This window comes from Carassius auratus, chromosome 48, assembly GCF_003368295.1.
Source record: "Carassius auratus strain Wakin chromosome 48, ASM336829v1, whole genome shotgun sequence".
NCBI classification, from domain to species: domain Eukaryota; kingdom Metazoa; phylum Chordata; class Actinopteri; order Cypriniformes; family Cyprinidae; genus Carassius; species Carassius auratus.
Window position 1 is genome coordinate 4846119 of NC_039290.1, and position 23761 is coordinate 4869879.

The 23761-nt window shown below is 38.8% G+C and overlaps 1 protein-coding gene across 2 annotated transcripts in view; it reads left to right on the plus strand.

The window, feature by feature from the left end:
* The window catches only part of plxna2 (plexin A2), a 167869-nt gene that overhangs the window by 62909 nt on the left and 81199 nt on the right, over positions 1-23761 (plus strand). For both annotated transcript variants that reach the window (XM_026236931.1, XM_026236932.1), the window contains exon 4: positions 7902-8036. In XM_026236931.1, the coding sequence (XP_026092716.1) occupies positions 7902-8036 (135 nt within the window). The remainder of the gene's footprint in view (positions 1-7901; positions 8037-23761) is intronic.

Sequence of the window (23761 nt, forward strand, 5' to 3'; positions counted from 1 at the left end):
GTTGTCATAGTTACTTTGATGGTGTCAGCCAATCCTGGGCTTTAGGATTGTGGCCTGCTTTGGTACGGCCATGAAAACAAGCATGCTCAGCAGGTCACATGGCCCTCATCGCAGACTACACAGGTCACGTGACCCTTATCGCTCTCTACGCCCAGGAGGGCCATCGAACGAGTGGTCAGTCCTGGGTGGACAGTAGAAAGCAGATATTGCTTTGAATGAAAACGGCGTATTTGAGGCGTGAGGGGCCAGATAAGCTACAGCAGGTCCGTAGGGAAAGCCGAACAGGTCATCTGATAAGCGTAACCCTGTCTCTCTCTCTCTCACACACACACACACACACACTCACACACAGCTTCCACACAAAAGTTTCCCCTCACACAAAGCTTCCAGCACAAACAAAGCTGTGCTTCGTCTCTCAACACTTTGTGAGTCATTTTCTCTATCTCCTATCCTCATTTCCGCTTTATTTACACACTTTATACCTCCATCTCTCTCTCTCTCTCTCTGTCATGTCTGTGTATAGATGTAGAATGGTGCTGTCGAGTGATTAGTATGAGCTTTAATCAAAACCCTTTATACAATTGCCTCGCAGGTGGACCAGAAGTTGATTTATTATCATCACAGCTTTCTCTTCCGCCGTCTATCCATCAGTTGAATTATGTAAAATTCACTTTAATCAAACTACTAAAGCAGTGCAAAATAAGTTAAATATGGTAAATTATCATGCAGCTTTCTACGATACTTGATTCTGATTGGGTTCTGTATGAATAGTCATTTTATTTTCATTTTATTTATCAAAAACATACAAATGACACTTCAAAGAGCATGCAAAATTATTGCTTTTGAGAAATAAGATAAAATAAGAGCTAAATCTGACCTACTGTGGTCCATTCTGGGGTTCCAACAATAATCGGGCATCTGTAAACATCTGGAGGTCCTGAGAGAGACTAATGGATGGCCATTGTGTTCTGCGCATCATGAGAAAGAAAAGGAAGAGCGGATAAGGTCCCTGGATATACTTGTGTTATATTGAGAGAGAGAAATAGACTGACCTTATCAAAGGACAAAGACTGAAAAAAACATCACTCTCAAGATGATAAAAGACAATGAAATACATTTGTGTAGAAACAAAAGGAAGAAGAATAATGCATTTAAAAAACACTATAGTAGAAATACACTGAATAAACAAGATATGCATGATATTTTTCTGGCTAATAAGGTGTAGCAGTGTAAGTATCAGTGAATGCTTTTTCTAATGAGTCTTTAATGAAGTTAGTATGAAGTTGATAAAGCAACAAACATCATCTAACAACCTTGGACATGTTGCATTTTTGCTGCATTGCATTGGTTGTGTCATTTAAGACTGAGACTACTCAGAGGATAAATGAGGGTTTGATTCTGACTGATCTGAATGAATACAGCACCCATCTCAGTTTCCTCAAGAGTCTGCTCTTAGTTCACTTTCACTGTACTCTTTTTTCACTTTGTCAAATAACTTGCAATGCAATATGATTGTTCTCTAGGGGAGAAACTTGAACGGTATCGCATTGCTTTTCCTTTTTCTGTTTTCCTTTCATACTGCAACTTTAGATTTAATTCACTTTCACTTGCAGCATTTAAATGATATGAGAGTGAGTCAGAGAGATGCATTATGCTCATACGAGTGGTTTGGCGATACGACAAAAGTTGCTCAGATAGAGTGTGCGTAATTATGCACCTATAGATACTAAATTCACTGCAGCAGTTCTGAACAGCTCAGCTGTCACTAATAACTGTGCTGTTACTCAAGGTCGGTTTGGTTTCTCTGATCAGTACTTTCTTTTTTTCAATGAATCCCGACTGAGATTTGAAATTTGTCTCACTCATTTGACAAGTGTTGATTGTAATGCCTTATGTTTATCTTGTAAAAGCTGTTGTATATTATTTTTATTATCTTAAAAAGCTACCTTTTATACTTTATAACTTAGAGAAGTATTACGTTTACAATTGAGTCTTGGTTTTCATTAGTGCCTACTCATTTGTTAGTGGTTTATTTTACCATTGCGTTTTTATGCTGTTTTGATGGTCCTTTTATGAGTCTTGCTGTTGTTGGGCAAATGAGAGGGGCTGTATAATTCATGTTTACATAATTTTTCTCCTCTGCACACAATTAATGGGAAACTCTAATTTTATAAAATATTCTCTGCTAGCTCTCCGGAGCAGAACACTGTTTTTCTCTGAAAAAGTATCGTAGCTTCTATGAATAAAGCCATTGAGAGTAAGGCAAAATCCATAAACAAAGGCTAAACAATATTCAATTTTTATCATGAGCAAAAATTCTTGTTAATCTCATAAGGTCTCTGAATTTAGGAGCCGCTGTCTTTAGTAGAAAAGGCACAACATCGTGTCTGTGAAACTCTCACAGAAAACCTCAGGAAAGGAATTCAACTGCAAAATAAATCTTAATGCAAAAGAGTTCAGGCCAATTAAGTGCAGAAAAACACTGTATAACCACTGGTTCAACATTAGTTTTACCTCAAACTCATTTTCAGTGAGCTCACTTGGATGCAATCCACTAGTCTGGCAGTGGTTCTGTCGTTTTAAGACTTCTCTAAATATAGCCGGCTGGCCGTAGCATGTTGGCATTCTTGGATAATTAGGGATATTTTTGATCATGTTTCACCACAACCCCTATTTATTCAGATCTGGTTTCTGTTTCCAGCAAGAACAAAGCTGACTCTAAGTTGTGTGGGTTTTAAACTTAGGTCAGGTAGTATCAAAGCGTTGACATTTTTAGGAAGTTGAAATGAAGCCCTCCGTGAAGTCCTTTTGTTCATCTCAATGGCAAACATTCATGTAAGTTAACTGGCCTAGCAATTTGTACTCATGTGACCGTAGGTGAAATACCTAACTAGTTTGTCCTCAGCTTAGATACTGGTAGTTTAATTGCGGTTGGATTATCCATAAAGGCTGATCAAATTGGGAAAGATATCTTGTCAATCAATATTATTTGTAATTTTTATTATTATTGTTTTATTTTATTTTTTTATGTGTATGAGGGGTACCATCTTTATTGGAAATCTGAGCAAGGCTTTAACCACATAGACATTAATATAAACCACCATAGACATTAATATATATTCAGAATAGTGGTTGATTTTATTTTAATGACACATTCTCTAACTTTTATTTGAGTATAACTTCCTTTTCGTGCTTTACTGAAGTGTCTTAATGAAAACCGTAAGCTAGAAGTTGGTGACAAAGTAATGGGCTAGTAAAGTTGGTTGGGAACAGCGAAAACTCATTAAAGAAACATTTGACATTATGAATTAAAGTCTTTTGTATGTGTAAATAACATAACCTATGAGTGCATACTGTATGTTTAGTTTATGATGTTAGGGCTTTTGTTGCATTATGAACTTCACATGGACTCTACAGTGTGTTAAACAGTTTATTTCTTTAGGGATATTTTACTGGAAAGAAGACAAAATTATTACGATTTTTTTTTATTATTATTACTTATTTAAATAGTTTTAATTAAATGAATTTTGATCCCTGCAAATAGTTCATCATAGTCATAGTCAACATCATAGTCAGAATGAAAGTGTCCACTCACTCCCGCTCTCTCGCTTTCTCTCGCTCTCTGAGAGGTTGAGATCTGCTTAAGTGCTAAAATGCATCTGGATGGAAAATGACACACGGGCCGAGCAGTCTGTTGCTGTAACACATGCGTTATGGGAGATAGTGTTGTACTACAGCAGTGAGAACAAAAGAGCCTGTTTTCCACTGATAGAAACCATCAGAAGACAGAGAGAGAGAGAGAGAGAGAAAGGGAGAGAGGGCTTGCTGACACCAGAATTCTTCAAGCTGACACAGGTGATGGATTAGATGTGTTAGCCAGGAGGACTGGGGCTCAGAAAAATCTCTCTAAGAGCAGAGAGAGAGAGAGAGAGAGAGAGAAATACTGCTCCATCCAGCGGACCTGAAATACCCCTCCACATCTCACCCCATATACAGGAAGAGAAAGAACTGACAGTCCTTATAGACTACTCCTGGTGCTTTATTGGTGGTTTTCTATCTATATCTCTGTCTGTCTGTCTGCTAGTCAGTCAGTCAATAAGCCAGTCAATCTGTCTTTCTGTCTGTCAGTCATTCAGTGAGTGAGTGAGTCAGTCAGTCTTTCTGTGTGTGTGTGTTTGTTTGTGTGTTTGTTTGTGTGTGTGTGTGTGTGTGTGTGTTCTTGTTTTTGTGACATATTAGGACACAACTCTGTATAATGACATGGGTATGACACAGGTATTACAAGGATAGGGTGACTTATGAGGACATAAACCATGTCCCCATTTTTTTAAACGCTTATAAATCATATAGAAATGAGTTTTTTTGAGAAAGTAAAAATGCACAAAGTTTCCTGTGAGGGTTAGGGTTAGGTGTAGAGCCATAGAATATACAGTTTGTACAGTATAAAAACCATTATGCCTATGGGATGTCCCCACTTTTTCACAAAAACAAACGAGTCAGTCTATTTTGTCTGTCATTCTGACTGTGCATAAATGGGCATATATCATTGGTGCATTTATAATTATAATACAGAATTCTATGAATAAATATGTATATGAAATATTGAATAACTTATGTTTATGTTATGGAAAGATAAAAAGAAAGCTTGCTAGGTTATAGAGCAGACTAGTGTGTCGAATGTGGGAAAAGTTGCGGGTCAGGTTGGCCTTATTTTGACAGTTAACCCTTTCAGTTAGCATTACCCTCTCGCTTGCTGGATAAGCGCTGACATTTGACCTGTGAGAGCAGACAATTTTGAGGAATCCCCTTTAGAGTAATTGGATTCAGTGTGTTCAGGTGGCTCAGTCCCGCTCTCTCTTTCTGTGTGACTCAACATACTGCATGAGCCTACACATTTCAAATGGATTACAGAAGATCTGAGATTGAAAACAGGACAGATTGCTCTGTCAGTCTGAGTTCTGTCTCGGACTCCCTCGTGCGCCCATGCACACACATTTAAACAAGGACATCCATTGTGCACGAGTCCCACAGCGATTGGAAATTATATTCTTGGGGTCTGTGCTTTATATTGCCTTTTATATGTAGTGGGAAAAAAAGAAAGAAAAATACATATGGGAATCACATTCAGATTTTTTCCCTGGTCCTCTTTCTGCTTTGAGCATTCATTCACTTAATGTGGTTTAGAGGTTATGGATAAAAATAGACAAGAGAGTAAATATTGTTGCTGAATATCTTCGAGCAGGTTTATGTTTCAGTGCTTTGTGTTGGAATTAAATTACCCTCATACTGTTCTTCTCTTATGCCTGCCCTCTCTGTCATGTAATTACTTTTAGAATATTGAATCGTGCTTTAATAATACTTTTAGAGGTAAACAGAGTTGTATTTCCCTCTGGATGTGGGAGGGTTGTTTGGATGTGAGCATTCCAAATGTTTGATTCGTATTCAGTACGTTTCTAGTACGAGAAGAGTTAGTTAACACGAATAATCTGAAATGGGATCTATTCAAAGCGATGTACCCTGAAGGTTCTTTCACTTTAATGGTATGAAGTGCTCATGCACAGTGTGGGAGCGAGTGTTTTGCAATATGTTATGTTAAACAGCGAGAGAATTTCAATGCGTGTCTGGTTTCTCTTCAAGCCCTTTTTGGTAGCAAGCTTATATTCTCACATCAAAAGCGTCCTCTTGGCATGAGCGTGTAGCTGGAAGCAACCGGCGGTCTCAGAAGTCCCTCATACAAATACAAAAACACACAAATACACATAAACAATATGTATAAAAGGACTACTCATATATACTGTAGAAGGCCAATGATTGAATATGCAAAATGAAATATTTTAAAGAAATAGAGAAAGAAACAGCAAAGCATGCATACATAGGATTATATATAGCATGCATGTATATATATATATATATATATATATATATATATATATATATATATATATATATATATATATATAAATATGTGACTGTTGGGTGTAGTTCTGCGTGGGCTCTGCTGTCAGAGAATCTCTGAATGAGAAAGACAGCTGCACTTATACTGCAGCCAAAAGGACGGCAGCCATCTATAATGTACATACGGGACCGAGAGAGGGAGAGAGAGAGAGAGAGAGAGAGAGAGAGCCAATAATGAAAAAAGTAATGAGCAAATGTTGCAGAAGCTTGTAAGGAGAAGACAAGCCTCTGAGAGACAGAACAATGATGAAAGGAAGAGACTCAAGCCAGGTGAACGACAGATCAGTGGTGCAGAGGAAGAGAAACTATAAGACAGAATCCATTTCCAAAGACATTCGGGGAAATTAAAGGATCAGTGTAGCTGAAGACATTGTATACCACTTAGAACAATGGGTCTGCCAATGATTGATTTAAAATAACTTTTTTGTGGGAATTTGTTTTTAGTGTATGTGTATATAATCATAAAAAAGCATGACAATAAATGTAAATAAATAAATAAAAAGTTATACAATTTCTTTTATATAATTGTTTTGTAATTGTTTTAACGGCTTATCACAGTGTGTATAGTATACAGTATCTAACAGGGGGGTCTCTGCTTCATTTCTGTATCCACCAAGTGATCCTTGGCCTTTACAGCTGTGCATCCCTCCATCACCTTTATAGATCCATCTACAGAACCTACTTGCAGTGTCCATGTTTGATTGCTTTATAGCCCCCTGTAGGACCAGTGAACACAACATTTAACTCTACAGCCATCATGTCAGAGCCACTTCCTGCCTGCAAATGAAGTGTGTTTTTCAAAGTGCCCTCTGTAGACTACTGGACACACAGTTCTCCGTGACATAAGGTCTCTGTGGTGTGCGCGGCAGGTCATATCAGGGTCACGCTCGGCTGAACAAGAGGAGGTGGGTCTTGTTGACTGGCTGACATGTTTTATGTATGAACACATTTACAAATACGGAGGGACGTCAGTGTGCTGTAAATGTCTGTGTAGTGGATTGGGAGTCTGCCGCTCACAGATGGTTTTTACATTCAGGGGAGTGGACTAATGCTTGAACAGGGCTTTAGTGTAGTGTGGACATGCTTTTTTTCCCCCTGCCTGTGCTTTGGGCCAGAATCGTGTTGAGAAAGACTGCCTTTGAACTCTGGATGGTTTAATTGTATGATCTTTGCTCTCCCGGGTTTCTGTTAGGCTCGTCCTCTATTGTAAAGCACTACTAGACAGACATATGACCTAGGACTGACCCTGATCAGAGACACACACTCCATGCAGGACAGCCGCAATGTGTCCTGGGTTTTTAATTATCTTTTGGGGTGTGTGAAAGCAGTGGGAGGAGACGCTTTAATGTGAAACCTGTGACTTCAGTTTGTATTTCATCTGATTTTATTGCTCTGAGATGACGTTTGACCTGATCAAAGCCCCTTAAGTCACCGTAATTCTGTTTAAAGTAATAAATAAAAATTTATAATAATCATAAATGATGTCAATTATTATAATACATTATTATGCATATAATATAATTATATATTATAATGCATGACATATATATATACTTCTGTATGTGGTATAGTGTATGTATATAAAAATGCATAAAAATAATAATAAAACATACAATAAATTATATTTTTTTTACATAATATACATAATTGTATAAAAAATATACAATACAATAATTATGCAATATTACATTTTACAATATATGTAGTTATATTACATTATGTAAAATAGTTTTTATAAAATAATGTATTATTTTAATTAAATTTATTGTAGAATATAATATTATCCTATATATATATATGTGTGTGTGTGTGTGTGTGTGTGTGTGTGTGTGTGTGTGTGTGTGTGTGTGTGTGTGTGCGTGCGTGTGTATGTATATATAATATGTAAGACATTGTAAAACGATTACAATTCTTCTCATGAATTCTTCTCCTTCTTTCTCTGTCAGATTCGAGTTGATGGTCCTCCTCAAGGTGGCGTCCAGTATGAAACTCTGCCGGTCATCAAAGATGGAAGCCCTATTCTTAGAGACATGGCCTTCTCCCTGGACAACAGCTACATCTACGTCATGTCGGAGAGACAGGTCTGAATATATACATGTATATGCTTTCTCCTCTCGTCGTCTCTTCTTTTTACCATCCATAACAGCTGTAGGACAGAGAGAACGTGACAGCATCCTCTAATGAAAGAGAGCAAGGGGAAGAGAGTAGAGTAGCTGTGTCAGAGAAGGAGAGAGTGATGGAGGGACAGCTGAAGGAGGAGAGATGGAGTGAGAACAAGGTCACTCTCTCTTGACAGCATAATGAAGAGAGAGAGAGAGATGGAGAGAGAACCTGCTCATATTATATCAATACACGCAATGCTTCCCATGGGACACGTTGCAGACCAGAGGTGGGCGGTATGAGTCATTTTATATCACAGTAACCCTATACATCACAGTATTATGGAAACCCCACTTTTGCCAACTTTAGTTCTTATAATTGCAGCTTTAAATCTCACAATATGACTTGAATTTCTTGTTATTATGGCTAAAGTTCTTGTTTTTGCAACTATATTTAGGAAAGTTTGACTTTTGATCTCACAATGTGACTTCAAATATCAGAGTGTGGCATTATTTCATATTTTAAAATTAATCTTGCAATTACCTTTTTTTTTCCGAGGGCGTAAATAGATTGTAGTTTCATAAGTTGTAGTTATTTTTACTGGAAATTCATAAAAACATTTTTTTAACATATCTTACGACATAAAGTAGTAATTGTGCATATATTACAAAAATGATTTTAATGATTATTAGAATAATTTCTTTATTATATGTTATAAAGATATTTTCTAATAAAATGAAATTATGTTTAATGTAAATACTATTTTAATATTTTGTTGCTTTTTTAAATTGCTCTATGGATATTCTGCTCAGCACAGAAAAAACGCTTACAGTTGAAACATTTCTTACTCTGAACAATACACTGCCCAATCCTATGTTAGACTATGAAACAAAGTGAAAGAAAAGAAAAAAAAGAGAGAGAGCCTCCTAAAAGGAAGAGAAAGAGAAAACATTGTCTCTGCTTAGAGATGGATGACCAGGCTGGTTGCTTACATCTCCAAGCTTTTTTTAGCATCCGCTCTAGAGGGCTGATGTCCCCTGTGGGGTAACGCGTGGGTATTGGGATGGGGTTGGGTGTGGCAGGAGGGAAGGGCCGGTAATGAGTGCGGTGGTTTGATGCACAGTGAGCTGACAGGTTCACATCATACCAATACATGTGTGTCCCGCTGGGTCAGCCCCGCTGGGCACCACGTGAAGTGGCACATGAGAGAAAAAGGAGGAGAAAGAGAAGAAGACTTGTTGAGTCAGCGCATTGTGTCTATACACACATCCTGTCAACCTCACCAGGGATGTAGAAGTGAGCTCAGCATTGGATCAACTTTGTGACTTAGGAACCAGGCCTTCACATCAAACAGACCTGGTGACAATGAATTAACAGAGGGGACATAGACTTACAAAGATTCTGCTTTTTCTCTTTCTTTTGCACTCATACACTGTAATATAGCACTATTATATTATATTATATTTTGGAATGGGAATCATCATATTTGGGGGGTGTTTGGCATCATAAAGTTTGAAAACCTTTGTTTTCTCATGGCACTGTAGAAAACAAATATAGCAGCTGGCATTAGACTTTAAAACCATTCGAGTGTGTGTGTGCATGCGTATTCCTGTGAATCTCTTCACTAGCATTTAACAGTCTTTAACAAAAAGTATTCACCCAAACCTTAAAGGATTTGTCCTTCTCACCCAGTAATCCCATCATAAAAGAGCTATCAGAATGTTCCATCTTCTCTCCACCCAATTCTGTTCTGTTTTAAGTGTTTCAGGTGATTAATTCAATATTACAGCTTATTAATCGGCCGTGTTAAGAGTCTGACTCTTTCGGTCTGACTTGGGCTGAATTGCTCTCAGAGGTATTTCTCTTCATGATGGCCATCGTATCTTCTTTGAGTAGCGTTAATATTCAGGATGTAGGTGTGAGACGTTCACTTGTTGGGATGAGTGGAACAAAAAATACTGCTAAAGACAAGGCTTCCGTCACCCCAGCGCACCTCTGTTTAAGGAGTCAGTTGGCGTAGTCAAGCTTCACACTTCACAGAGCAGCAGGATTGCTATTCACCTTTCAGCACAAGCTCTTATGCTAGCAGGAAACAGAGTCGGAGTGGAGGATTGGGTGTAATGGAGCCAAAATGGCCCAACTTGACCATAATACGTAATATTTTACATGACTGAAATATTAATCGTTTTTAAAATATGTAAAAATGCATTCAAGGTGGAACTTAATCACAGTAAAAATGTCTTAAATGTAAAAAAAGATAGAAATGACTGATACTGAATGACTGAACAATTTAATAAAATGTTTTAATAGTTTGACTAAATAATATAACATTATATAATAATTTATATAGCTAAAACTGTGACCAATAATTTTATTGATGCCCAAAAAGCCATATTTTCATATTATGGGCAATAAGCATTAAATGGCCAGAGAATCTTTACTAATTTGTAAAATACATAAATAAAATTCACAACTTTGTAATGTACAGTATGACATAAAGAATATATTTTATAAACATATAGATATAGATATATAGATACACAGTATATTGTACAATCGTCCATATATAGAGTATTATTATCACTTTTCACTTTGCCATGATTCAGTCAGTCTGTTAATGGATCAAATCAAGTCCCTTCCTGTGTTCCCTCTTATTATTCTTAAATATGTAAATGTATCGTGTTATGGAACTCAGATGTGTTGCAAATGTTGTTTTATGTTGTCATATCAAGGGTTATAAGGTCCATGGTCATTTGCTATCTTTGAGCGTATGAGTGTGGTTGATGTGAAGAGTACTGTACAGATGGATGTGTGGGTACAAATTTACATACATGCACACATGCATCACACAGCGATGGATTTGCAGTTAGTATTCAAGCACGCTCAAACCAGCATGTAATCTTGCTTTATGCAGAGACACATGCACAAACACACTCCATTTTTACCCACAACTGCTTCACGCTACCTCTTTTCCCATTCTGCATCTATAATTATTTTCTATGATGCCGTATATTGTGTGGATCCTCAAAGACTTGCATAAATACAGCTCGTTCCAAATGCATAGCCTTCCCTCACTTGAACACAAATAGATTTCAAACAGATTGCCTCACATTGACATAAAGAGAAATACACTCATAGACTTCAGGGCTCATTGTTTCAGTCTACATGTGTGAATGCTATGTAAATGGTCCATAGTTATTGGTTAGAGCAACACAGTGGAACTGAAAGACAAATGAGCTCCAGACAAGATGTGTCCACGACCAGAGCAGTCAGAAAACACAGGTTATGTTAGCCGTGTTTAGCCAATGTCTGTGAATGGCTTGAAAGAAAGAGCGTTCAGAGCAGAACAGGAGCGTCTGCAGTCTCAGATCACGCAGGCGGTGAGATGGTGTCCTTTCGGTGGTAATTCATAGTCTTGTGATAAAGTGCTTTGGCTGTTTGGCTGGGGAAGAGAGCCAGAGGCTAACAGCTATGAAAGGTCAGAGCTGTTTCAGCTGATAACAGCTTTACACAGACAGAGGGAGAGAGCGGCGGGCGAGGGAAACAAAAAGGGAGTCGTTGAAAGAGACATGGAGACTTAGCGATGTCATGCACATTTACAAAATGTGTGTCAAAGACTGCTTCAAAAATATCTCATCTAGGTTTTACATTCCAGCCGACTGCAAACAGTCTTTACTTGTCACCTCTCTTCCAGACGGATGGCACATGAGTGGGGGTCTCTGTGAGCTGCGTAGACAGCATCCTAACAAGAATAGAAACTGATGAAAGGACTGAACTGCTGCACTTACAGTATAGGCCACCTGTCAATCGTTTTATCTATCATTCTGTTGTCCAAGCTATCTGTATATCTATCTATCTTAAAATAACAATTACTCAGTATTTATATTATTGGATTTAATAGTAGCATTAATGATTTTGAATTGCTATATCACGTTTTTCTTGATTAAAAAATCTGTGAAAATTATTGATACTAGTACAAATTGCATGTTGACATATTTCTTTGTATATTTATTGTACAGTATATATAGATGGATGGATTATGGATGGATGGGGAAATTGATAGACTGATTATATCTGACTTTGTGTAATGTAGTATAATATTGTAGTTTTTTTGTTTTTTTACAATGTATTTTATATATATTAAAATTATGGGCCCCAGGAAGACTAGCAACCACATTGTGGAAGCTAATGGGGACCCAAATAAATAAACAAAATAAACAAATATATTGCATAGTACTATTATATAATATAAATATTACTATGTGCATAGTATATACACTTATTTGATAAAGTTGTACATTTTATTCATATTGTTCAGTATTGAAGAAAATATATAAATATATATAAATATATAAAATATATTCGCCTTTTTAGATGAACTTGTGGCATGAGCTCACTAGGATGTGGAACAGAGCTTTGTGTGTCATCTGTGCGACCTCACACAGTCAAATGAAGCCTGAGCACTTGGGACAAAGCCACACCTGCTGTCATATGCAAATCCAGCACATGTAACCAACTCCGCTCGTTCTCATTGAAGCGTGTAAACCAAACCCTAATGCAAACTGTGAGGAGGAAAGACATATTGCCTAGCAGGTTTGTTCGACTCACCCTTTTGCATATTGGCACACAAAACTCCTTTGGACTTTTGGACAAAGACTTTTTGGTGTGGTGAGACTCTAGGTGATGTTCAGTGCTTTCAGATTTCTGTTTCTGATGTAAACAGATCTCTAAACAGCACATTTTGCTCTAAATTTAATTGAAAGGTCTGATGCAGATAAGTAAAATGCCACAACAATGTGCCAATTATTGTTAAATCAGGCTGGAGAGGGCTTCAGAATAGATTGTAAGTGTTTTGATTGGTCGTTTAATCAGTTGCACAATACACATTAGTGCACATTAGTGGCGAGCGATTCACATTGAATCATTTATTCATTTAATTATCAGTGCAGTTAAGACCATAGGTCAAAATCGCCAAGCACCCGTTGACACCACTGAAACCATAGCTTCAAATACACATTATATGATGTGAACATGTCTGTTGAGATATTTTTATTTTCGAAACATGTGTTATAAGTCATCAGTGGCATCCAAATGAGAGGAAAAGCTTTGCACGGTAGTTTGATTTCATGAGTTGGCCTTAAAAACCCAGCTCAAGATTTGACATCATCTATCCCACACCAACTATTAAGAGTGGCGTGAAATTTCCATCAGCGTGACTAACGTAGAGAAGCATGTGAATGAAGTGTCGAGTTTAACAACCAGACCCGATTTTTTGCATATGCTGCTGTCATTCATATAGCGAGAAACGTTTAGGTTGAACTTGAGAATCCAAGATCTGCTTCTTACTCTTGAACCCTTCTCTCGCTTCCCCAACCAGCTCATAAAAGCAATGTATCCGAGATCATCAACCAAATAAACGAGCCTCCGTATTTCTACCCTGGCAATTTCACTCCCAAGTGCTCAGCTGTGAAATTTAAAATCAATGCATGACTTCCCTTTTCCCCATCTTGAAGAACCAGATTATTTGCTCTGTGTCTTTGCAATAGCCTTAGCCTCCTTTGGCACACACACATTATGTACCTTGATATGCATGTATTTACCATTTTGATCTTTCATTCACAAACACACACACACACACACACACACAGGGACATTCTGGGCCTGCGTTACCTTTGTCTGGGAAATGTAGGAAATGAACTGTGTGGTTATCAAACGCAGGGAAATGGGATTTTTCACCCGGAGTGAAATTGTTTAGAGTCTCTCCCCTCTCTTCAACAGTCCATTACAGCCAGCTCCTAAAATAACACTCTCCTTCCATTATCCAGCTGAAGATCGTCGACTCAGAAATCACACTGGCCTAAGCAAAATTAGAGCCGTTGCAAATGGAGGCATTTGTAATTGTATTTTATGTATCTCTTTTTTTAGGGAGTAGTTTGAGCATCCCTCATTTATGGCATATAGTTCTTAAAAAATTGATCATTCTAATGTCCAATTATGTTTTTTTTTTAACTTTTTTTGTATAGCATGAATTCATTCAAATCACTAGCTTTAATTAAACACACAGAAATATACAAATATTCAAATGTCAACTAAGTGAAGTCCTGTCTGCACAGATAGTGCCCTCCAGAAATCATATACAGCCTATGATTTACGCTCGGTGCCTTTGGAGTCTTTTGTTTCTCTTTGTTTGGTTCGATCTGCCCCTCGTACTGCATGCAGATTGAGTTGGCCAACAGCCACTGGCTTTTCTGTGTGTGTGGCGTTCTGTAAATGTGTGTCTGGATGTCAGCGTTTGGGTGACTGTAGCATGGTTAGGGGGATGGGGGTGTATATGATGAAAGGGCTAACAGGAAATCAACAGAGCAGAGGATGTGATAAATGAGAAGAAAGCAGCATTAATATTCACTTAACAGAGATATGCGCACTCAGCTCTTGATTCTCATACACAATCTGCAGGAAGAGGCCTGGAATTCTGCTTTGCTGTAGTCTGTACAGCAAGCTAGACTAACAATGAGCTAAACTGAGGAATTGTGCCCAAAGTTCAGACTTATTATAAAATAAAAAAGTGCCTTCTCAGCCTCAGATGCCCCCTAGCATTTCTTTGACCCCTGGCCACCCTGTGAAAGTGCAGCTGCTCTTGCTAAAAAACGGGAACAAGGAGAGTGTCTTAACCAGCGACCTCCATCTCCCCTCTATCCACCAATCACTGTCATTCATGCTGCCCTGGACAAAGACTTAGATTAACTGTAGCTGCCATGGTAATTGACAGGAAAGAATGAAAATGTTCTTTTTTAAGCATAACAAATGAGTAATGAAATCCATTGTATTCATGAGAAATTGGACATGTCCAAGCTTATCCAAAGTAGGTATCGCCTATCTCTGCTTTTACGACTGCCTGACATCTGCAGGCCATTAAATGAACAGTGATGAGCTGCTAGCATGTGCATTTTGCTTTTGTCAATCATTCTTCTTGATTAGCTATCACAGCTTGCTAGTATACTATCTTTCTAGCATAACAATATTTACGGTGGCTGAGAGAGCTTAACGCACTGCAACTTCAAAAAAAAAAAAAGCAAATAGAAAAAGGACCAGCAAATCAAGAAAACATCTTCATCAGTTTGACAGCAGGTGCTGCAATTGCTCACAATGCAAACAAAAAAAGAAACGCGCAACAACCAATTTAAGAATTTTATTTGCAGCGCGTTTCTTTGATTGTGTCGTGAGTATTTGCAGCGCATTTGTTGTCAAATTGATGAAGTTGTTTTCTAAATTTGCAGGTGTTTTTTTCTATTTGCATTGTGTTTCGTTATTTTGTTGTGTTGTGAGCATTTGTAATGCCTGTGTTGTCAAATAGATGAATTTGTTTTCTTAATGTGCAGGTGTTTTTTTTCTATTTGCAGCGAGTTGAGCTTGTTATTGTTATAGTATGCTTGTTATTTCAGATTTTTAGGGAGTTGCTGCTTGCACGATACAAAGTATAGGTGGGGGGAATCAATACCTATGATAAGGTGCACGTTTGAGTGTCAACGTGATGGCTCCACTTGCTATTGATAGAGGGACAGATCAGGATAAATGCTCCTGTCGATACATCCCGCGTCCAACATTATTGATGAAGCTATTTAGCAGACTCATTCAGCGAAAGCCGGTTCCAATCTCACACTCTCTCCGGACACCTAAAGGCTTTACGCCTGAATGCTGCGTATATTGCGGTCTTCGGGTCAGCAGCTAACCTGGTGCGGTGTATCAAACTGCCAGGGTCACCCTAAAGGTCAGTTGTATATGGCCTCCATTGCAATTCGCCCTTACAGAAACACCTTTGAGACTAGAAGGAACCCTTGGGGAGGAGCACAAAGTGCATCTTTTCCTCTCACATTATTGCATCGCTAATTGACTTAAGCAAGGATTTGCACTAATCAGGTTTGGTGCACAGGAACCATTGGCCAGTCCTGTCCTCGTTATTTGATAGCAAAACTCTTGTCAGCCGCCATCAAGGGTTTAATTAAAAAATGCATCGCCTTGAAGGTGCTTTCTCTTGCCCTTCGTCCCTCCTCCTTTCTGCCCCCAGCAGCAGCTGTGCTGTCAATAAATAATTTGCTCTGCAGCCCGATGGACTACCGGTGGTTTTTGTTCAACCGAGAATTTGGACTCTTAAGGTGAAAGGTCTTTGTTCTTGTTAGTAAACAACCTGGTTGAACCCTAGCTGCCTCTGACCCATCAGGCTAGCCCTAGATTTAGTAGAGCATACAGAGGCAAGCCAGTGTCACGGATGCTTGTTATTAGTTGAGGGCAGGTGCTAGCAGGACTGGTTGTACCTGTTGAATGCTCGTAGCTGTCTCAAGGGCCTCTAGGGGGCTTTCAGTGTGGTGTTGATTTAATAGTCTCAAATGAGGTGGTGGAGACCTGAGATCTGCTTGCGTGGCTTGTTGGGTGCCTTGTTAAGAGAGCGGTTGCTCTGTGGGGGTGCAGGATAACACGGCTAATAAGCAAAGCCATAGTTGAGTGTGGCAGAGGTAAGAGGGTACATTCGACTTTGCAATCTTTTTGTTGTGCATCAGTCTCGAGTCGGACCACCCAATGAGAAATGTCGATAGTGTAAAACGGCTTGATAAGCATTAGCGGTGATAAGTGGCTGAACACGTTCCCTGCAGCTTTGTGGAAAAACATGGTCCAAAAAGAATCCTAGAAAGTTCAGATGATCTTTGAAACAGCAACCTTAATGATGGAATAAGATTAAAGCAAAGGGTTTTGACTCTTAGTATCTCAGAAGTGTATAATTTATTATTACCTCGAAGAGATTTTAGGAGAAGTAATCTGAGACAGATGCAAATCAGTGATAATGAGTTTTGTCTTGTCAGAATAATCTGTTGCTCAGAGATTTTTTTTTAATACATTTTCGAGAAATAAATCATCCTAGACCTAAAAAATGTAAAAATGTATTTCTCTGAAGGAACTTTGGGAAAGACCAGCTTGTTATTTTCCCCTCCAGTCAACTTACACAGTTGAGTACGGGAACTTTTCTGCAACTTTCAAGCGACTGCGTTGTTGTCTCAGGGATCAGACGTGAGGATGCCAAGATAATACCATCTGCAATTAAAATGTTCTAGCATATCAACAGTCATTCTAGCTGTCAACGCGTGACTGCATAATGTTGTAGCTTTAGTGCGCACTCCACCACACCCAGGGTCTCCTTGGAATCTGTCACATCACTAATAGCTTCAGTCTCCTAATTGCAGGCTTTAATTGCAATAATTATTTACAAGCCTAATTAAACAAAAAGGAGTCTCATTGAGAAGTGACTTTCAAGTATTCACGCTCGGTTCTGTCAAGAAATGCTGCTAGCATGTTATCATTAGCGCTAGCTGTCTATTTGACGAAGGCAGTGTGTTTCTCTCTCTGTCTAAGAGACAGAACATGCAGATATGATATTGTTCCCTGCCGGCGTGGCGGAAAATGACAACTGTAACCTTCTCTAAATATCTCAAGGCATCTTTTTTCCTGAGGGATGCGGGGCAAACTGAAGACACAGTTCCATTAGTTGATGCTTTTATAGCTAGTTTTATTGTTTAGATGTAGGCTTTTGTAGGGTTTTATGAAGGTTTATTGATGGTAAGATTTATTTGCATGCAACTTTTGGATATTTTAGAAGATAGAGAAGAATATGAGTGTAATGTCTCTGTATGCTCCTCATTGTTTTGCTAATTATCATAGTGTAATCAAAAGTACCAATGAATTAGAAAATGTGAAGCAATCAGAAAGTGTTGGGATTTATTCTATTTTCTCAAGCTTTGTTTACATTGTACAAATTTACTATATATCTATATGCTAATTGTTGATTTATGTGCAACTATTGCCGTATTTTAGAAGATAACATAAAAATCATGACCAATTTCTTTGTACATCCCTCTTTGTTTCGATAAAACATTGCTAGTAAATTTGTTGACGGCTACCAACGATTGTTAGCATTTTTGCGAACTCATAATGGACTCCTATTACAGAAGCTGTTGACTTCACCAGTTCCATCTCTCTTTCAAAACAGGTTCTTTGCATTTCCATCCTCATTTGGCTTGACCTGGTGACTGGCAGCGATTCCGAGATACTTCTCATTAATCGAGTCCAAGCTTTTTAAAGCCTTGGCTTCATAGATACCGGAATAACAAAACCCCTGTCCTTCTTTTATCGATTACATCTGCCCGAATTTGAGTGGAGTCTCAGGCTGTGCCAGCCCATAATGGAGATGAGTGTACCTCTCCCACTGTGTCTTCGTGCTTCCAGACAGATCCTGTCAATGTATCCCTGTTGAATGTCGCAGTGGCCCCAGCTCTCCTACTCTTGTTTTGTGGTGAGAGACTGTAAATAAAGCCCCCTGTAGATCAAGCGCTCCCCCTGAGCACCTCTGCAGATTTAGCTGCCGGTCTGGGCTAGTCCGGGGTGAAGCCCACCCCCGCCTGCCATCCCACCAAAGCGGTCCCTGCCAGAGCTGCATATGCTCTTTGTCTGGGTTGCTAATGGCTCAGATGCAACTGTAAACACCCTGCACGGCGTGAGGTGATTGTTTTCCTTGGTTACACAGCGGTAGTGGCAGGTTCTGCCTTTATAGGGTACCGCATGTGCCGGAAGGGCGGCTCTACTGTTTGTCCAACTTCGGCATTGCTGGCCAACAGTGAAAAGAATCAGTCTTGCAGCTCTGCATCTGTCCTCCTGCGAAGATCATTTTGAGAGAGCTGTCAGTACTAGCCGTACCGATGGATGCATCTTGTGCACTTTGTGTTTGTGTCATTTACTCAAGGGACACACTCTTGTGACATACGCTCGGTTTCTTCTGAGCTAATGCCACCACACACCTCCTGTACCGACCTTTGATATGTTAATAATACTTGTATCCTCCTGGACTCACTTTAATAAGGCTGGGTTTCGCATCGTCAGGTTTCCCATCTCCGCTCCATGACCTGCTCTCTAGAGTTAGTTGTGTAGGTTATTGACAGAAAGCACTGTCTTCAGTTATATCTGTTTAGTGTGTGTGATGCACCGTGCATTAGCATCATGCTTATAATACTAATGCGTATGTTGCCTCCGCTGGGTGAGTCATGGATGTCAGTCTCTAGTAGCAAACCGGGAGCAAACAGGGAGCAGGAAGCAAACCAGTGGGTGATACACGCCAGAGATAGTGATGAATGTTGGGAAGGAAATATAAAGCACTGAATGAAGATTGCCCCAGACCTGGAAGGATTTTGAAGCTTTTGAAGTATCATTTTTCATTGCAGGTGTGCACCAGGCCATAAGACTAGTTTAGAGTGGTTAGTATCTTTTGGGCCTAGATTGCCCTTTATAATTCAGATCCTGGGATGGTGTTTAAGGTCCTGGGCCCTCCACATTTCTCCATATTGTTGTCTATAATAATAATTATAGTAATAATAAATTACATTTGTTTATAGTGTATTATTAATAATTAATAATAATGATATTTGCTCTCTTCTTATTATGGTTATTATTATTGTTAATATTATTATTGGTATATTTTGTAATAATTGTTTTTATTTAATAATAATAAGAAGAATATATTTTTAAAAATGAAAAAAAAAATGAATAGAACATGATTATTTGTGTGATGTTGAATATTATTTATTTATTTAAAGTGTATATATTTTTTGTTTTGTTTTCTTACTTTGTTTTTGCATCTCAAAACAATCAAAAATCAGAATGAAAATGTTAACTAACATTTCGCTGATGAGATTACCATTGATTGTGGCGGACAAAAATGTAGAAGTTTTAATACAACACAATAGCAATAACAATAAGTCTAGCACAATTTAGCAGGGTTTATGAGCAGGACACAAAAACACATTTCCAGTGGAGAAAGAAAAATAAGATGCAGTTTTCCTTCTAAAATAATTTAACTTTTAAATGATGTTTAGATATCTTTATTGTAAAAAATAAAATAATAATAATGGGTAAGTTACTTGTTGCTTTTTTAAAATACTAGTTTTTATACTTTTACATTTTGTTTATACTAAATCTTGAATATTTAGTGATATTTTTGATTGGCACCAAAATAATTGAATGAGATTTGTCTCTGAAGTTTGTTTTGAATGAACAGGCATAGTGAATGACAGGTCTTAAGAAACTAACACAAGCAAACTGTATGCTAAAACCATAAGATAAAGAAATACATTTCGTATTAGCTTTAAGCCAGAAGCTCAAATAAGCTTAAGGTGATTGGTGCAGATCCATCCAGTCAAATAAAAATGAGCCACATTTGCCTCTCGCTGTGCTGGCTGGATGTACAAAATGAGACCCAAAGACAGCCGAGGCTCATTACCGGAATATTTCCATGACTTCCTCTTCGACAGTGTCACCGAAGGGTCCTGTCAGAGCGGCTGGATTAAATGAGGCGAGTGGAAACGGCGTGTGTTTTCTTTCACAATTTTCTACAAAGTGAGGGCCCATTATTTCTTGCGGTGGTGTTTTAGGGTTCCTTCGCTAGAGCTCATCTACCTCCTCCTTAGCTGTCCCAGAGGAGGGAAAGAAATTGGGACATGTCTCTATCATATCACCATCTCATGATTTGTGAGTGAATTGGAGGATGGGGCATCAGATGCGTCCATGTGGTTCTGCTAAATTGTTTTTTTCATAAGTCCGCATTGAGCTCATGGCTGAGTGGAAGAGGCTTGTTTATGATACGACTGGTACCAGACTGGGCCACCTGAGCCATCACGGTGTTTCCCCCCTTCTCCCCAAACCTCGGCCAGCCAATCACGCTGAGTGTGCGCCTTGCAAAGCAGCCAAGATAGCAATGGGGTGCAGTCAAACCCGCCATCTGTATATACACACGCATTCAACACACAAACACACACGCTAGAGATCTCCACACATGCGGAGGGGGTGAATCAAAAACAAAGAGCCAGGAAAAGGGGCATAAACCATGACATGCTCCCAACAAACACGTTGTTTGTGCTGAAATCAAGAGTGGAATTTTGATGTCTTTTGTCTTCTTCAAACAAAAGTAGCCCTCGTTCAGCTACACTCTCACTTTGACATCCTCACTCTCTAATTTCACATGATCAAACCTGGAATATTATGCAGCCCCGGGTCAGAGTGACCCACTGTCTGGCTGCTTTCTTGAAATCAATAAGGCCCCTATCATTTCCCCTGCTGATATACACCACTGCTTGCATGTGTGTGTGTGTGTGTGTGTGAGGGAGACACAGCCCTCAGCCTGTTGCTCTGAGCTTTGACAGCTGAATTATTCACTCTTCAGACAGTAGCTCAGCCTGTGCCTGCTGTCAGTTCGAACTGAATTATCAGTTTAGAGACCACCGTACCACTGGGATCTGGCTTTAATACTAACCACTATTGTGCTGTATTGAAACCTCTCCATCTTTGTCCAGCACAATTATTGGGTAGAATTGTTGCATTATTCCAAATAAATAAATTATGATCCACAAATATATGGAAAGCGATTAACAAAAACCAAACATACATATTCACAAAATAAATAGAATAAGATCCACAAATAAATAGTTGTTAGTTTAACAAACATTAATTAAATTCACACACACACAAAATGTGTTGCAAATAAAAAATATTATAATATATAGTTTTATTCTACAAACACAACTTTGTCTGGCATTTATTTGTGAATCACATCCTGTGCATTTGTAGATTGGTGCGCTTATTTGGGGATCGCTCGGCATACATTTGTGGATCGGCCACTTTGCATTTGTGGATCACTGCGAGTATTTGTGGATTTTGAGACATTTCTAGCACCAAGACGCACACAGATCCACAAATGCGTGGACTCCACCTACCGTCTGCTCAAGCCAATCAGATAACAGCCACACTCCACTGACCAATCATAGCACATTCTCTCTATAACCAATCACATTTTACTTTCCTATCAGGACTGGAGCAGTTTCATTTTGCACCCCTGTAAGGAGCTCCATTCTATCGACACTTCCTTCAAATTTAGCTGAAGTGCGGTTAAAAAAAAACTGAAGTGTAAGTCTTCTTTATATTTCCATCAGGATCAGTGAATGTGGATAAGCTCAAGATTACAGACAATTTATGATCATTCACAGATCCTGAACATCATCAGTTATACCCTCGCACTGTGTCCAAAGCAAATAGAAATCTACTGCGATGCTGTCTACTCTGAACGAGGCTTGACACAATGATATATGTTTTCCTCCCCAAACAATGGCAGAAACATTCTGATAAAGTTGTGTTTGTAGAAAAAATATATTTCTGTAGGAGATGGAAGGATATAAAACTGGAGTGACGACCGTGAAGGACGAGAGAGGACCAGGCCTGGGACATTATTTTATGTTTTGGTTTTTATTTTTTTTATTTTTATTTTTTTTTATTTTTTTATTTTCACAATCAAAACATAACTTTAATTATTCAAAATAAACACAAAACAGCACGTCAGCCCCTCACGGTGACTGACGCGCACAAATAAAAGCCAAAACATAAAATAATGTCCCAGGCCTGGTCCTCTCTCGTCCTTCACAGTCGTCACTCCAGTTTTATATCCTTCCATCTCCTACGTGGGACTCGATACTAGCGGTGGGGCTCAGGTGTAGCTCATCTCAAATCACTACACCTGGCCTCACTCCTCGTTCCCACGCCTCTCGGCCCCGCCCCACTCGCCACATTTATATATAAATGTAATGTATGATTTAAAAATAATAAAAAGTGGTATTATTGAAAGTGTGCTAATTATATGTTTAAAGGATTGTGTCTGAATGTGTTGTTAGATGGAGGAGGAGGCAGATGGATGGTAAACACATTTGTAGGTCTCATCGGTTAGCTTATCTGACAGTAGGGTTTTGACCGGGTCCCTGAGCTAAAGCCCCCTACCTACAGACGGATAGAAAAAGTTCAAGACCTGTGCCCGCCTGGTACATTTTAGAGGAGATGTCAGGGGCTAATTGACAGACTGACGGACAGACAGGTTATGGGGCTTTCCTGGCATCCCCCCGAGGGGGCTCCGAGCACGGCCGGCAGCTGCACCTAGGTGCCACGCTCCACGAAGAGGCAATCGTGGGCTGCCTGTGCATCTTCCTCTCATTAGTGTCACAGTATGCGGATTCCACTGTTGTCAGGAGAGGGAGTGTGGATCAGTATTTTGTCAGCTCTGACAGAGATTTTCTACAAATGCCCATGCGACTCATAAAATATGGTTGAATAATGTGGCAAACACACGCACACACTCATATGGCCCCTCTCCTCATCAGCCCCTGTGAGAGGATTTCAGTCATACATTATTGATGTACTCACTCTCTATCGACTGGCTGCAGTTTCCAGCTCCGTATCTCAGGTCCAGTCTATATCACTATTATTCCACTCCTCCTTTGTCTCTCTCGCTGTCTGTCTCGCTAACCCTTTTACAGCCCACGTGCATTTCCTGTGAACTCTGCTATGTTCCCAGAAAGCATGTGCATTTCTTGTGTAAAATCTGACTTTATACAACTGTTAGCAAAACATGAAATGCATTTAAAGGGATAATTCAAACCAAAATGAAAATTATGTCATATTTTACTCATTTACCTCATGGTCCAAATAACTCGCTATTTTGAAGATACAAAGAAGATATTTTAAGTTAGGTTTATTCAAATTTATTTGTAATTAATAATTTATTAGTTATATAATTAATAATGTATTAATGGTATAATTATTAAAAAGAATCCATTCTTTGAAGGTCATTGTT